Source organism: Urocampus carinirostris, chromosome 12 (assembly GCF_059441175.1).
Source record: "Urocampus carinirostris isolate Australia breed hairy pipefish chromosome 12, RoL_Ucar_1.0, whole genome shotgun sequence".
NCBI classification, from domain to species: Eukaryota; Metazoa; Chordata; class Actinopteri; order Syngnathiformes; family Syngnathidae; genus Urocampus; species Urocampus carinirostris.
The window spans coordinates 19,082,943-19,095,968 of record NC_142360.1 but is presented as its reverse complement, the minus strand read 5'-3'; the positions used below and the strand labels follow the sequence as shown (position 1 = coordinate 19,095,968).

Below are 13,026 nucleotides of genomic sequence, written 5' to 3'. Positions count from 1 at the left end.
CCTAAACTGTAAGTAAAAAAATATTATTATTATTTTTTTTTATCAGCCAGACACTAAAGCTTTGAACCGATTTTATCACCCCAGTTCTTAAAGTCACTAAAAAGAGTCCGCACAAAAAATGCTAGTGTCCAGCAGAGAGCGCTCATGCCCCATTAATAACCACAAACATTAGAAATTGTCAATCCAAAATTGAGCATTTGTTGTAGTTTTCATAAAACTAGCTTAGTATTTCACAGGAGAGTCTTAGTATTTCAACCTTGATTAAATGAGTTAAAAGTTAAATTGTGTTAGGCTAGCCTCGCACACGTACCTGTGCGAGTTGACCTGCAGCACGGGTTTGTAAAGCTGAGGAATTTTTCGGTTGATGAGGGGCTGCAGCGCCTCCTTCAGGCGGTGATAGTTCCTCTCCAGCTCTCTCTGATACTCCTTCTGATCCGGACCGATCAAACTCTTGTTCTTGCGTAGGGCATCTTCACACCTATGGGGGAGGGAGTGTGGAAGAGTTTTAATGAAGTTGCTTGAAGCACATTGGACACATGTAGAATATACAGTGGCTTGCGAAACTATTTGGCCCCCTTGTATTTTGTGATCTTTGGCCACATTTCAGACTTCAAACATAAAAATATAATACTGTATTTTTTTGTGAAGAATCAACAATAAGTGGGACACAATCGTGAAGTAGAACACACTTTATTGGATATTTTAAACATTTTTAACAAATAAAAAAAAATAAAAAGTGGGTGTGCAAAATTATTCAGCCCCTTTACTTTCAGTGCAGCAAACTCTGTCTAGAGGTTCAGTTAGGATCTCTGAATGTTTCAATGTTGATCTAAATGACTAAGGATGATAAATGGATTTCAAATGTCTGTCATCAAGTCTCTGTATAAATGCACCTGCACTGTGATCGTCTCACAGGTCTGTTTAAAGCGCAGAAAGCATCATGAAGAACGAGGAACACACAAGGCAGGTCCGAGATACTGTTGTGGAGAAGTTTAAAGCTGGATTTGGATACAAAAAGATTTCCCAAGCTTTAAATATCCCAGGGAGCACTGTGCAAGCAATAATATTGAAATGGAAGGAGTATCAGACCACAGCAAATCTACCAAGATAAGGCCGTCCCCCCTCAACTTTCAACTCATACAAAGAGAAAACTGACACAGTGATGCAGCCAAGAAGCCCATGATCACTCTGGATGACCTGCAGAGGTCTACAGCTGAGGTGGGGGAATCTGTCCATAGGACATTTATCAGTCATATACTGCACAAATCTGGCCTTTGGTGGAAAGAAAGAAGCCATTTCTTAAAGATATCCATAAAAAGTGTCGTTTGAACTTTTTGTCAACAATGCGAGACGTTATGTTTGGCGTGAAAACAGCACAGCTCATCACCCTTGACACACCATCCTCACAGTCAAACATGGTGGTGGCAGCATCATGGTTTGGGCCTGCTTTTCTTCAGCAGGGACAGGGAAGATGGTTAAAATTGTTGGGAAGATGGATGGAGCTAAATACAGGACCATTCTGGAAGAAAACCTGAGGGAGTCCGCAAAAGACTTGTAACTGGGACGGAGATTTGTCTTCCAACAACACAATGATCCAAAACATAAAGCAAAAGCTACAATGGAATGGTTCACCAAAAACATATCAAGGTATTAGAATGGCCAAGTCAAAGTCCCGACTTCAATCCAATTAAGAATCTGTGGAAAGAAATGCTAACTGCTGTTCACAAACACTTTCCATCCAACCTCACTGAGCTTGAGCTCTTGTGCAAGGAGGAATGGGCAAAAATATCAGTTACTCTTTGTACAAAACTGATAGAGACATACCACAAGCGACTTGCTGCTGTAATCGCAGAAAAAGGGTGGCGCTACAAAGTATTACCTCAATAGGGCTGAATAATTCTGCACACCCACTTTTTCGTTTTTTATTTGTTAAAAAAGTTTAAAATATCCAATAAAGTGTGTTTGACTTCATGATCGTGTCTCAATTATTGTTGATGATTCACAAGAAATTACAGTTTTATATCTTGATGTTTGAAGTCTGAAATGTGGCCAAAGGTCACAAAGTTCCAGGGGGCCAAATAGTTTTGCAAGCCACTCTTACTGGGTGCACAAACATTATTGTCAACTGACCCGGTTATTTGTGTCAGACTCTATTAAAACCAGTCCAAAAGACGGATGTCATTGCTTATACCGTATTTTCCAAACTATAAGTCTCACCGGTGTATGAGTCGCACTGGCCAAAAATGCATAAGAAGGAAAAAACATGTATAAGTCGCACTAGGCGTATAAGTCCCATTTTTGGGGTATATGTATTTGATAAAACCCAACACCAAAAACATACATGTCATCTTGAATGGCTATTTAAAATAAAATAAAGGCCAGGCTGAATACGTTCGTACAGTCTATGAACGTTACATGATAAACATGCCTGTTCATTTCAGTAACGACGTAATATATTGAGGGTTATTCCGAAAAATCCAGCGTAAAGAACATGCTTACCAAAGTTCCACTCCAAATGATTAATTCCAATGCAATATTCATCCTCTGTGTCACTTTTACCGGTGAACAACTCCAGTTCAAAAAATGTCCAGCCACAACAGGGCAAGGTTCAATGTATCAATGAACGTCTAGAGCGCCCTCTTGCGGTTTAGTTTGAGAATAACAGTTTAAGTGATCTGTGATTGATAATAATAATAATAATAATAATTTCCTTGTATTGTCATTCTGTGTAACAATGTACACAGAACGAAATGTCGATTGCACCTGACCCGTTGTAGCGAGCCGATGCAGCCGCAGCCAACAGAGGGCGCCGCCGACCACTTTTTAAGTCTTAGGAATGACTCGGCCGAGGCGCGAACCACCGACCTCCCAGTCTCAAAGCGGGCGCCTTACCATCTAGGCTACTGAGCTGGTTAATGAAATATATAGTTATAGTGATAAGATTAAAACATAGTACTGGTAATAAAAATGTGTAAATAAGTCTCAAACCAAACTATGAAAAAACGGTCTTATAGTTCGAACAATACAGTAGTCATAATTGTGGGAGTGTTCCAGTTATATCCATTTTATTATCTTAATTGTGTTAATCATTTAGTAATGAATGCACCTCATGATTTTTCGCATAAACAGAGTGTAGTTGTTTACTTCATTTTATACTCACTAGACTCCTTGATTCATCGATTCGTTCAGTTGTTCAGTCACTACAGTGTTATACATTGTGCTCTTAGTTAAGAGTCCTTGCATTTAATCAGCGCTAGTAATGTGTTTATTCGGTTTTAAAGTCCTGCAATGGAGATCACATAGGATGATTGTTCATTATTTTGATCTTACCATTACCTTATACCAGGGGTCAGCAACCTTTTCGGTGCGGAGTGCCACTTTCAAATTTCCTTGTGCATCGGTGTGCCACACCAAGATTAATGACTCGCACAGCATTTTCTTAATATCCAACAGAGCTGTCATTTTACACCACAGGTGTCAAACAGACGGCCCGCGGGCCAGATCAGGCCCGCCAAGGGATTGAATCCGGCCCGCGAGACAACCCTCAGAGAAGCGCAAGAGAATAAATATTAAAATATGTCAACTTGATGTTGCCAAAGCCAGGTGCCTCTCACAAAGACACTGTACTTGTATTTATTTCTCTCTCTCTCTCTCTCCCTGTCTCTCTCTCTATTTCTCTTTCTTTTCCAACCCTTTTCTCCCTCTCTGTCTCCTTCACTCTGTGTCTCTCTTTGTCTCTTCCTTTGTTGCTCTTTGTCTCTTTCTCCCTCTGTGTCTTTTAACCTCTTATGTTTTAACTTCCTTTTTTCCTTTTCTCTCTTTTCTCTGTCTCTCTTCCTACCCTTTGCGCTTTCTTTTCTCTTTCCTCTCCTTCTGTTTTTCTATTTCTCTTTGGATTTCTTTCTTCCTCTCCCTTTTTTTCCCCCTCTCTCACGACTTTTTATCTTTCGTTTTTGAGCTCTTTTTCTTTCTTTGTTTCGCCCTCTCTCCTTTTCCCTTCTCTCTTTCTCTTATTTCTTTATCTCTCTTTTTCTTTCTCTTTAATCTACTAGTCCGGCCCCCGACAGAATGTTTGTTCTATCATTTGGCCCCTGAGTTAAAATGAGTTTGACACCCATCCAAATATGCAACGTGGATAGACATTTTTATCGTATAACTCAGTGTTTTTCAAGCCTTTTCGAACCAAGGTACACTTTTCTTTATAATAAAGTACTGTGGCACACCGTCCGTCAAAAATGTTTGAAAATGAAGTTATGTCAAATATTTTACTGTACTACCTCATTAGCAGTTAATTACTATATAAAAAGAAGAAAATAATACTTAAAATAAAAAAGAATGATGTGCTTTATGTTTTTATTTTTTACAGTGCAATCTTAAACCGCTTTGTTAAACAAATTAAGTTATTAAATGTACTGTGCTACCTTAAGAGCAGATAATTAGTACATAAAAAGTATATCAAAATCTACTGATATGGACTTTTTACCACAAAAATTAACCAGAATCAACCATTCTTCATCAACTATAAACTACAAGCAAAAAACAAGTAATATGGTCAGCTACTATACCATTTATCAACGATATTTTGTTGCAGAAAATATCAAAACTTGAAATAACAGCAGCAATGCAGAAGGCGCACACACATACACTTCTCTAAAATATTCGCCATCAGTCAATGGTTTTCCTTTGCTATTCAGTGAGCAATTTGTTAAATAGCTTCAGTGGTGGTGTTTTTAGCAGCGACAAAGGTTTTTAGGGTCGTAACGACGTTTAACACTCTCGAGGCATAATGCACAAAACAGCACGGTCATTTTTTGCACAAAGCCCCAGTCATCTTTCCACGCTGGCTGGAAAGAACGAGACGTTTTCGCTCGAGGAGCTGTCATGATTCGTTTATATATCGCGCGCGCGTGTTTCGTTGGCTGGGTTAAGACACAGAGCTAGGGGCGCTAACGTAAATGGTAAATGATCTGCATTTATATATCACTTTTCAAGTAAAGCTTTTAAATAACACGGTGCGCAACTGAAAATGTCTAAATTTCAGGTAAATGCGCTTAAAAAAACAAAAAATCATTATTATTTTGCCGTTTGCTCGCGTGCCACTGGTTAACCTGTCATAGGTTGCCGACCCCTGCCTTATACCACTGTTCGTTGTTTTGACTATCAGGCACCAGTTGCATCATTCATCCATTATCTGCACCAAATATCCTCAGTAGGGTCGCGGGGGTGCTGGAACCCATCCCAGCTATCTTCGGGCAGTGGGCAGGGGGCACCCTGAACTGGTTGCCAGCCAGTCGCAAGGCACACAGAGACAGACGTCTGGCTCGCTCATTCACACCTATTGGCCAATAATGTTGCTGTTCTTCGGTTAACACACCCTTTAGGCCAGATCTGCTTTTTTAACCGAGGAGATTCAATCTAAAGAAGAAAGCTCAGGGGAGGGCTTTACAAACAGGTTGGAATTTATGATCTGAGGGTTGGGTTCTCTCCTGTTCTACTTGTTGAAAAACCAATAATGTCTTCTCTCCTTATTTTGCATGTCGATTTTGCGAAGACTCGATAGTCATCTACATTTAGTGTGCGCGGAGGAACTGTCCCGCTAACCTCTCCAAAACGATGTGCTACAATGATTTGACAATTCATTTCAGCTTAATAAGCTTTATAGTAGAACAGAAAACACTTTTCAATACTTAATATTCGAAAGATTACGGTTTTGAACCGCTAGCTAATTTCAATAAAAGCAGCTTGTTTACTGTACGTGTCCACTGATTGGTAAGAAAAGGCGGTGTCATTTTGGCAAAGTTAATATTTTAAGCTTGCTCAAAACTGATTTCTATACACGGTGCATATCCGTTGAGCTTTACTGTTCTATAACATTTCCCCCAAAATGAGATAAGATGTCATATTAGTGACACTTGCCTGTGTGCCTTAAGCTAAGGGGAGGCGATTTCCGGCAAAACACGGCCCGGTCGAAATGATCAGCAGAGGCCTAGAGCGCCCTCTTGCGGTTTAGTTTGAAAATAACACGTGACATTTTGAATGAGTTACAGCTCACTGGAGAGTGAGTCGCACCCCCAGGCCAAACTGAAAAAACGTATAGTCCAGAGAATACGGTACATTCATTTCCCTTCTTCTTGTTGTTGTTTACACATTACTCCAGCAATATAACTGTTTCAAGTATTTTTGAAATAACAGCTTTATAAACTGCTGACCTTTTTGTGAAGTCCTTGAAGCAGAGACGTAGCTTATTATGGTGTCTGTACAGTTTTGGGTCACTGGGGATTTCTGACAGGAATACCTGAGCAACCTCCAAGGGACCCTGAACGGTACACATAAGAAGCGTAATTTTAAGAACTTTTTAAACACATTTGACCTAACGCCTTTGCTAAAGATGTTGACCTGGTTGACAGTGGTGCCCACGGACCCCTGCAAAACCATCTGCAACATCTTGGCGTCAGATGGGTCCTGGTTGGTAGCAAAAGCCAGTTCTTGGGTCTTCTTCTGCATGTCCTCGATGGCCACTTCAATGGGAGTGGAAATAATCTGAAAAGGGCACAATGATAAGCAGGGTTGTTCACACCACTGGACCCTGGATGAAAAAGCACCGCCTCCCACAATCTATATATCAAGTCCAGGGGAGGGCAAACTACGACCCGTCGGCCACATGTGGCCCGTCAGGCTTCTGGATTTGGCCCGGCAAAGGTTAAAAATATGAGAATATTGGGAAATAAAATTGTAAGAATAAAAAGTACTACTAATAGAAATATGTGGATTGGGTGTCATTCTTGTTCCCAGTGTCCCCAACATTCAGATAGCTGTCTAAATGTTTCTTTACTCAGGGATCAGAATGGAGATTTTCATTTTCAGCTGAAATAGCCAGGGTCCAGGGCGGAGCCCGGGGCGGGGCTCAGGGGGGCAAAGCCCCCCTGAAGTCAACAGCATTTATCTTATTTGCTATGTGAAAATTGCACTAGAATGAATTAAATCCAACAAAACAGAAACCATGTATTATATATATATATATATATATATATATATATAAATTAAAAAATAATAATATGTTGACATTAAAAGCATTTGTAATATTGAACATGATCATGATGATACAAAATAATTTATTTTAATCATGTTTATAACAAATTTTAAATTTTGTTTATCCTGTTCTAAAAATTGTATAAACACAAAAGATAAAATCATTTCATAAATAAATAGATTTATAAATACCTCAGATTGGGATTTTCTGTCACACAGGGGAACCAGTGGTTGACTGCTGCTAGTATTTGAAGTGGAAGGATTTGCAACGGCCAATAATGTTGAACCGGTGGTGTTACTGTTAGTTTCACTGCCGATTTTAAATGCGGATCCGAGTGCATAATTTGATCGCCGGCAAGCTATTTTTGCTTTGTGCTTGTTCATTTTAGCATGATCGATCAGTGCCACACAACCTCGCGTACCATAATTGATCAGATCGACACAGTATAGACACTTTGCGATGAACTGGCTCAAAGTTTCTGTAACTTCCTCGATCTTTGCGCCGATTTTAACGTTTACTGTGACAGTCTTCTCCAGCCATGACCACTTAAATTTATTCTTGATTCCTTTATCAATCTCGGAGACAAAAGCCTCGTCTTCTTTTCTTAGTATTTTCATATTTACTTTTTCAAACACTCATTTCACCGTTTGAAAAGACCGGAAGGAGCGCCATGTTTGAGAAAGCCAATGCTCTGAACAAAATGGTCTAAATGCTAACTTGGGGTGATGAAACAGTCACGTATCATACCTCACCCCCCCAAAATATTTTCTCATCGAATTTAGACGATTTACGGGAATGACCTTTGGGGTTCAAAAACAGCGGAAATCCGCGGATCCGCGGAAAATTCTGATCCCTGTTTACTTGTTAATTTTCATTACAGTAATCCCTCGATTTTTGCAGGGGTTGCGTATTGAACCCAAAGAACAAACCCAGGTTACAGGCTGAAGAATGGATTTAAAAATTGTCCTGTATCCAACTAGATTTATTGGAAACCATATATTTTTCCATTATCAAACGCTAGGGAGCGACTAGGGATCGCCACAAAGCCACACAAGACTCCAGAGCAAGCTTTGTGGGTCGGAAGTTCAACTTAAGTCGTGAGAGAGAGCATCTTCCTCTGCCTTTTGGTGTTTTTGTCGGTCCAGAGTGTTTTGTCGACGTAATGGCCTTTAGAGAAACTCAAAGTTAAAAAGAATTGTGCGCATAGGTAATGTAGGTTCGCCAAGCTGTTTATGTAAACCTCAGACCGCAATGTCATTGATGCACACACAGACTGTTTAGCCAATCAGGATGCAGAACACAATGCACAGTGAAAATCCACAAAGTAGCATAACCGCGATAAGTAAACCGCGATACAGCAAGGGATTACTGCATTATATATTTTTTTCATCTATCAATATTTCATGATATATTTCATGCAACAAAAAGAAAAGCAACTTTATGAGCTAGCACGGTCCCATTTTGAGTTTTTCAAGAAATACCAAATTTAGTACTTAAAATGTTTACGTAGATGTAAGCAAGTTTTATTAATTACAGACGCTGCCCGACCTACGAACAAATTAGGTTCCGGATGATCTTCATAAGTTGAAAATGTTTGTGAGTTGTTTCAGTGCTATATTTTATATGTTTAAGGTTTGTATAAGTATGTTAAAGGCTTGTATAAGTAATATGTATTGTTTTGTACTAAAAATAAACATTTAATAAAATAATATGCTCTATAAAGATAAATAAAGTTGAGTCTAGCTTATTTTTTTTACTTGCGCTTCATGAGGTCCTCCTCCGTGGTAAAGTGTCCAAAAAAAAGCGATCCGACAATTTTCTCAACCGCATCAAGCTTTCTTATTCCACTTTCGTTTCAAAAGAAATGGCTCGCCTCTTTCTTACACTTTACACCAACCATATTGAATGGATGCAAGAGATATTACACAATAAAAACGCCAAAGTTCTTGGCGTGCTAGAGATACAGTGCAGTGTGTATACACACAAACCAGGAAGTAGAAGCCGGATTTCTTCTTCGGTGTGGATGCTGGGTGACCTTTCACAGTGTCAAGCAGCGGAAAGAAGCACTACAGTATTGTCCTTTACTCAGAAAAGGTCCACACAATACAAAATCTAACTAAGATCATTGTCTGGATATTTTTCGACATCCCGAAAAAATTGTTCGTATCTTGTAAGTAGAATGTTCGTAAGTAGGGGAGCGTCTAATAAATGCATATTGTCACTGTTATTCTAAAAAGACTCATCTCCTTTTTTTTTTGTCAATTTTCATTTATTTCATTAATGGAATGCTTCCAATAAAATCGCCTAAATATTGACATATGTGTTTTTGAAATAGCAGCAACGATATGATAGTCCTACAGTATCCTTTATTCCCCCTCGTGTATTGCCTTGGTATTAGATACCAGACAGCATCAGTAGAAAGAAAAAAAAGTATATACCGTAAATTCCGGACAATAAGCCGCTACTTTTTCCCCAAACTTTCAACCCTGCGGCTTATTCAGTGATTTATGTTATTTTTCTAACGGCCGCCAGCGACACTCGAGTACAAGGAAGTGGGGTCAAGGTGAGACCTGTTTGATTTGGCGGCGGACATTAGTGGATATATATTTTTCCCACCCTTACCTTTGGAAATATACACTTTTTTTCCTTGGATTACTTTCAACGGGTACCTGGATGCTGCAGGTCTGCATCAAACTTTAAGCACCGGTATCATTTTCCGTTCATTTTGCCGGCTGTGATTTGATTTTTGGACTGTGTACTTCAATGAAGGCCATTTGGTTTCAATCGCGGGACTTGAAATCAGGTTTGGATTAATTTTTTGTTTGTGTCACATTTTTTTAATGTGGGCGCATGCGGCTTATATACAGGTGCGGCTTGTGTATGTACAAAATCGGTTTTCCTCTTAAAATGTGGTGGGTGCGGCTTATAATCAGGTGCGCTCTATAGTCCGGAATTTACGGTAGTGTTGCCTAGTCCCAGTTACCTCCTCTTTGTGGATGATGTTGATGCGTGTTTTGATGTACGGGAAGGCGTGGGAGGTGGTGAGGATGGTCTTTCGTTTGAACTGCTCGTGCAGATCCCCGTGCGCCCGGCCATCCAGCGTAAAAGGGGTGCAGTAGACGAATCGCCGCAAATTATAGTTCTTGTCGAAGTAGGTGATGCGGTCTTTCATCTCGTACGTGTCAAAATATGGCTCCACGTATGTGATCTGAATGAAGGCCTGAACAGATGCACGTGTATTCATTTTGCATTTTGATGGTCATGGCTTCATGAGTGTGTATATTGCCAACCTTGTTTGTGTCAAGCTTGCACTTGTCTACAGGATTGGAGTCTTTAATGACTTCAACTTGATCCTCTCCAAACTGTTCACCGTAAAATCCCTAAAAACAATCAAAATTGTATACATCAAATAAAAAGATAGCTGTAACTCATTAAGTGCCAGCCGCATTTCTGAAATTATTATTATAATTTTTTTGCATCAATTGATTTTTCTTTGCATCGGTAACACTTAAACATTTGATTTTTGCCATTAATTAACACTTAACACCCGAAAATGTACTTTCAAAGAACTAGAACATTGAGTTAAAAAACAAGACTGATGCATGAACATTTCCTCAACTCATTCATTCATTCATTATTTGCGCCGCTTATCCTCAGTAGGGTCGCGGGGGTGCTGGAGCCCATCCCAGCTATCTTCCAACAGTGGGCAGGGGACACCATGAACTAGTCACAGAGCACACAGGGACAGACAACTCACTCACTCATTCACACTTAGGAACAATTTAGACTGACCAATTAAGCTGACACGCATGTTTTTGGAATGTGGGAGAAAACCGGAGTGCCCGGAGGAAACCCACGCAACCACAGGGAGAACATGCAAACTCCACACAGGAAGGTTTGATCTTATGGCCCAAAACTGTGCCGCACAAGCACTAACCACTGCGCTGCCGTGGTGCCTCCTTCCCTCAACTGTTTGCATTTTTTAAAAAAAATCACGCATTGAAATGGATACAGAATTTCCATATTTTTGAACTGAGGATCGACTGATTTGGCTTTTTTAGGGTTCCTATAGCTTAAGGCAAGTTCAATTCAAGCCTTTTTTTATTGCCTTTTGAAATCAAATTTAAGAAAAAATCAACAAAAAACACAATTGAAACAAAAAAAATGCATGAATTACTGACAACTTTAAACAAATTCTTATTTATTTTTTAAATCATATTTTGGTTAAGTTGAAAAAACAGCACTTTCCAATATTCTATCCACGCAAAACAATAAAAAATGGATGTTTACAATCCTTCATGGATCCTCAGTCAAAATTGGAAGAGAAGAACTACTTATCCAAATATTCATGAAGCGTTTTTTATCATGATGCGTGAAAAATGAATTCTTGGTCCAATGTGAAATATTTTGGAAAAACATCACACTGCTATATTCATGACCAATTATCTGTGTAGCATCATAAAAAACATGCTTGGAAAAAATCTTTGTACTCCTTATACAAGTACAATTGATAAATATTACTAATTCTTCTTATTTAAATTTTGAAGGCTTTCAAAAATTGAATTTAAGACAGTATAATGCCAATTAAGGCCTTATTTTTAGAATAATTTATTCAACGACTTTTAAGACTTTTAGGATTCGCGGGAACCCTGTTTTTCAGGGTCGATACAGATTATTAGAATTAAGTGGAGGCCTTTAACTGATTATATCTGATATTCATTTGCTGTAAAAGCTTAAAAAATGACGTAAGAAATTGTTTATAATGCAAAAAGAAACAAAGAATATTTGTCATCCACTCAAATAAAACTTAAATAGTTCTCTGAAACCTTTTACAGCAACAACTAACGTGACTAATCTTTCACGAAACCAAAAACGAACAGTGCAGGGAATAAAATTAGGCTTAGCAGCAACTTGTATCAAGATCCATACAAACTTAAATGGCTCCCTGATTTTTTTCTTTACAATAAATAAAAAGGTCAATACAATCAACTTAGATTAACATAAAACAAAGAAGTGCATCAAAATTTCAATGGAACTTGCAAATGGAAAAGTGTGGGCACTCCTGTTTTAGAACCAGATTAATCAACTAATGTTATGATAACGGCGTATGACTCAGCCTTCCACTTTAGCATGCTTTTTATGCTCTCTTAATAACAAAAAAACACGCTTGATTGACAAACTAATGCTGTGATAAGAGCTAATCTATCTTGCTCCACCTGAACACGCTTCCCTAAAACAAGTTAGCTACACTTTTTACACAATGTCTTGATCAAACACACTCACACACGCTTTTCAAGCAAGGACATTTTAAAATATCAATATTGTGAGCAGTGTTGATTCACATGCATGGGGGGACTCAGGAGTTAGCAGAGCTGCTGCTGCTGTTTACTACGCTCTAACGTTATTCTTCTATCCCCGGTAGCATATTCAATTCGAAGGTGGGAGAGAAAGGGAGGCTATGCTGAATTTGAGCCTAAAAAAAATCAGCTCGATGAAAAAATAAAATGCCGATACCAATCTGTCAGATAAACAGCAATAATTGGTCGATCTCAAGTAGTAGCATTCAAGAACACAATATTTACCCCTTAATGTTCCAGTAAATATTGCCTAAAATCCCAATCCAAGATGTACCCAAATTAAACTGAATGTTGTTCTTGAACCTTTTGAAGAATATGGACAGTTTTGGTCTCTTTTGAAAGGTAAGACGTGCCAAACTGAAATAATTACTGCAAGTGCTACTAACATTGACCAATGTGAGTTAGAACATACAGAAATAGAAGGGTTTTATTCTCGCCTGAATTCAGATGCCTGCAGATGAGTGTAGCGTGAGCATCTTAGTTTACAAACAGGTGAGACAATAGCTTGAAGCCTTACCTGGTACCTTGTAAAATCTGAAAAACTAAATATTGTATTTAACACATTGTTCTAAGGGTAGGTTTAGGCATTTCCAAAAGAGGCCATCTGGAGACTACCAGTTTAAAGCAGTAAATCCTTTG

General features: G+C 38.8%; 1 protein-coding gene across 15 annotated transcripts in view; it reads right to left on the bottom strand.

Moving 5' to 3' along the window:
* dock7 (dedicator of cytokinesis 7) overlaps positions 1-13,026 on the bottom strand; it is an 86,350-nt gene that overhangs the window by 4,780 nt on the left and 68,544 nt on the right. For all 15 annotated transcript variants that reach the window (XM_088350453.1, XM_088350454.1, XM_088350455.1 and 12 more), the window contains 5 exons: positions 10,321-10,410; positions 10,014-10,250; positions 6,397-6,540; positions 6,210-6,316; positions 311-478 (listed from right to left, as the gene is read on the bottom strand). In XM_088350453.1, the coding sequence (XP_088206579.1) occupies positions 311-478; positions 6,210-6,316; positions 6,397-6,540; positions 10,014-10,250; positions 10,321-10,410 (746 nt within the window). The remainder of the gene's footprint in view (positions 1-310; positions 479-6,209; positions 6,317-6,396; positions 6,541-10,013; positions 10,251-10,320; positions 10,411-13,026) is intronic.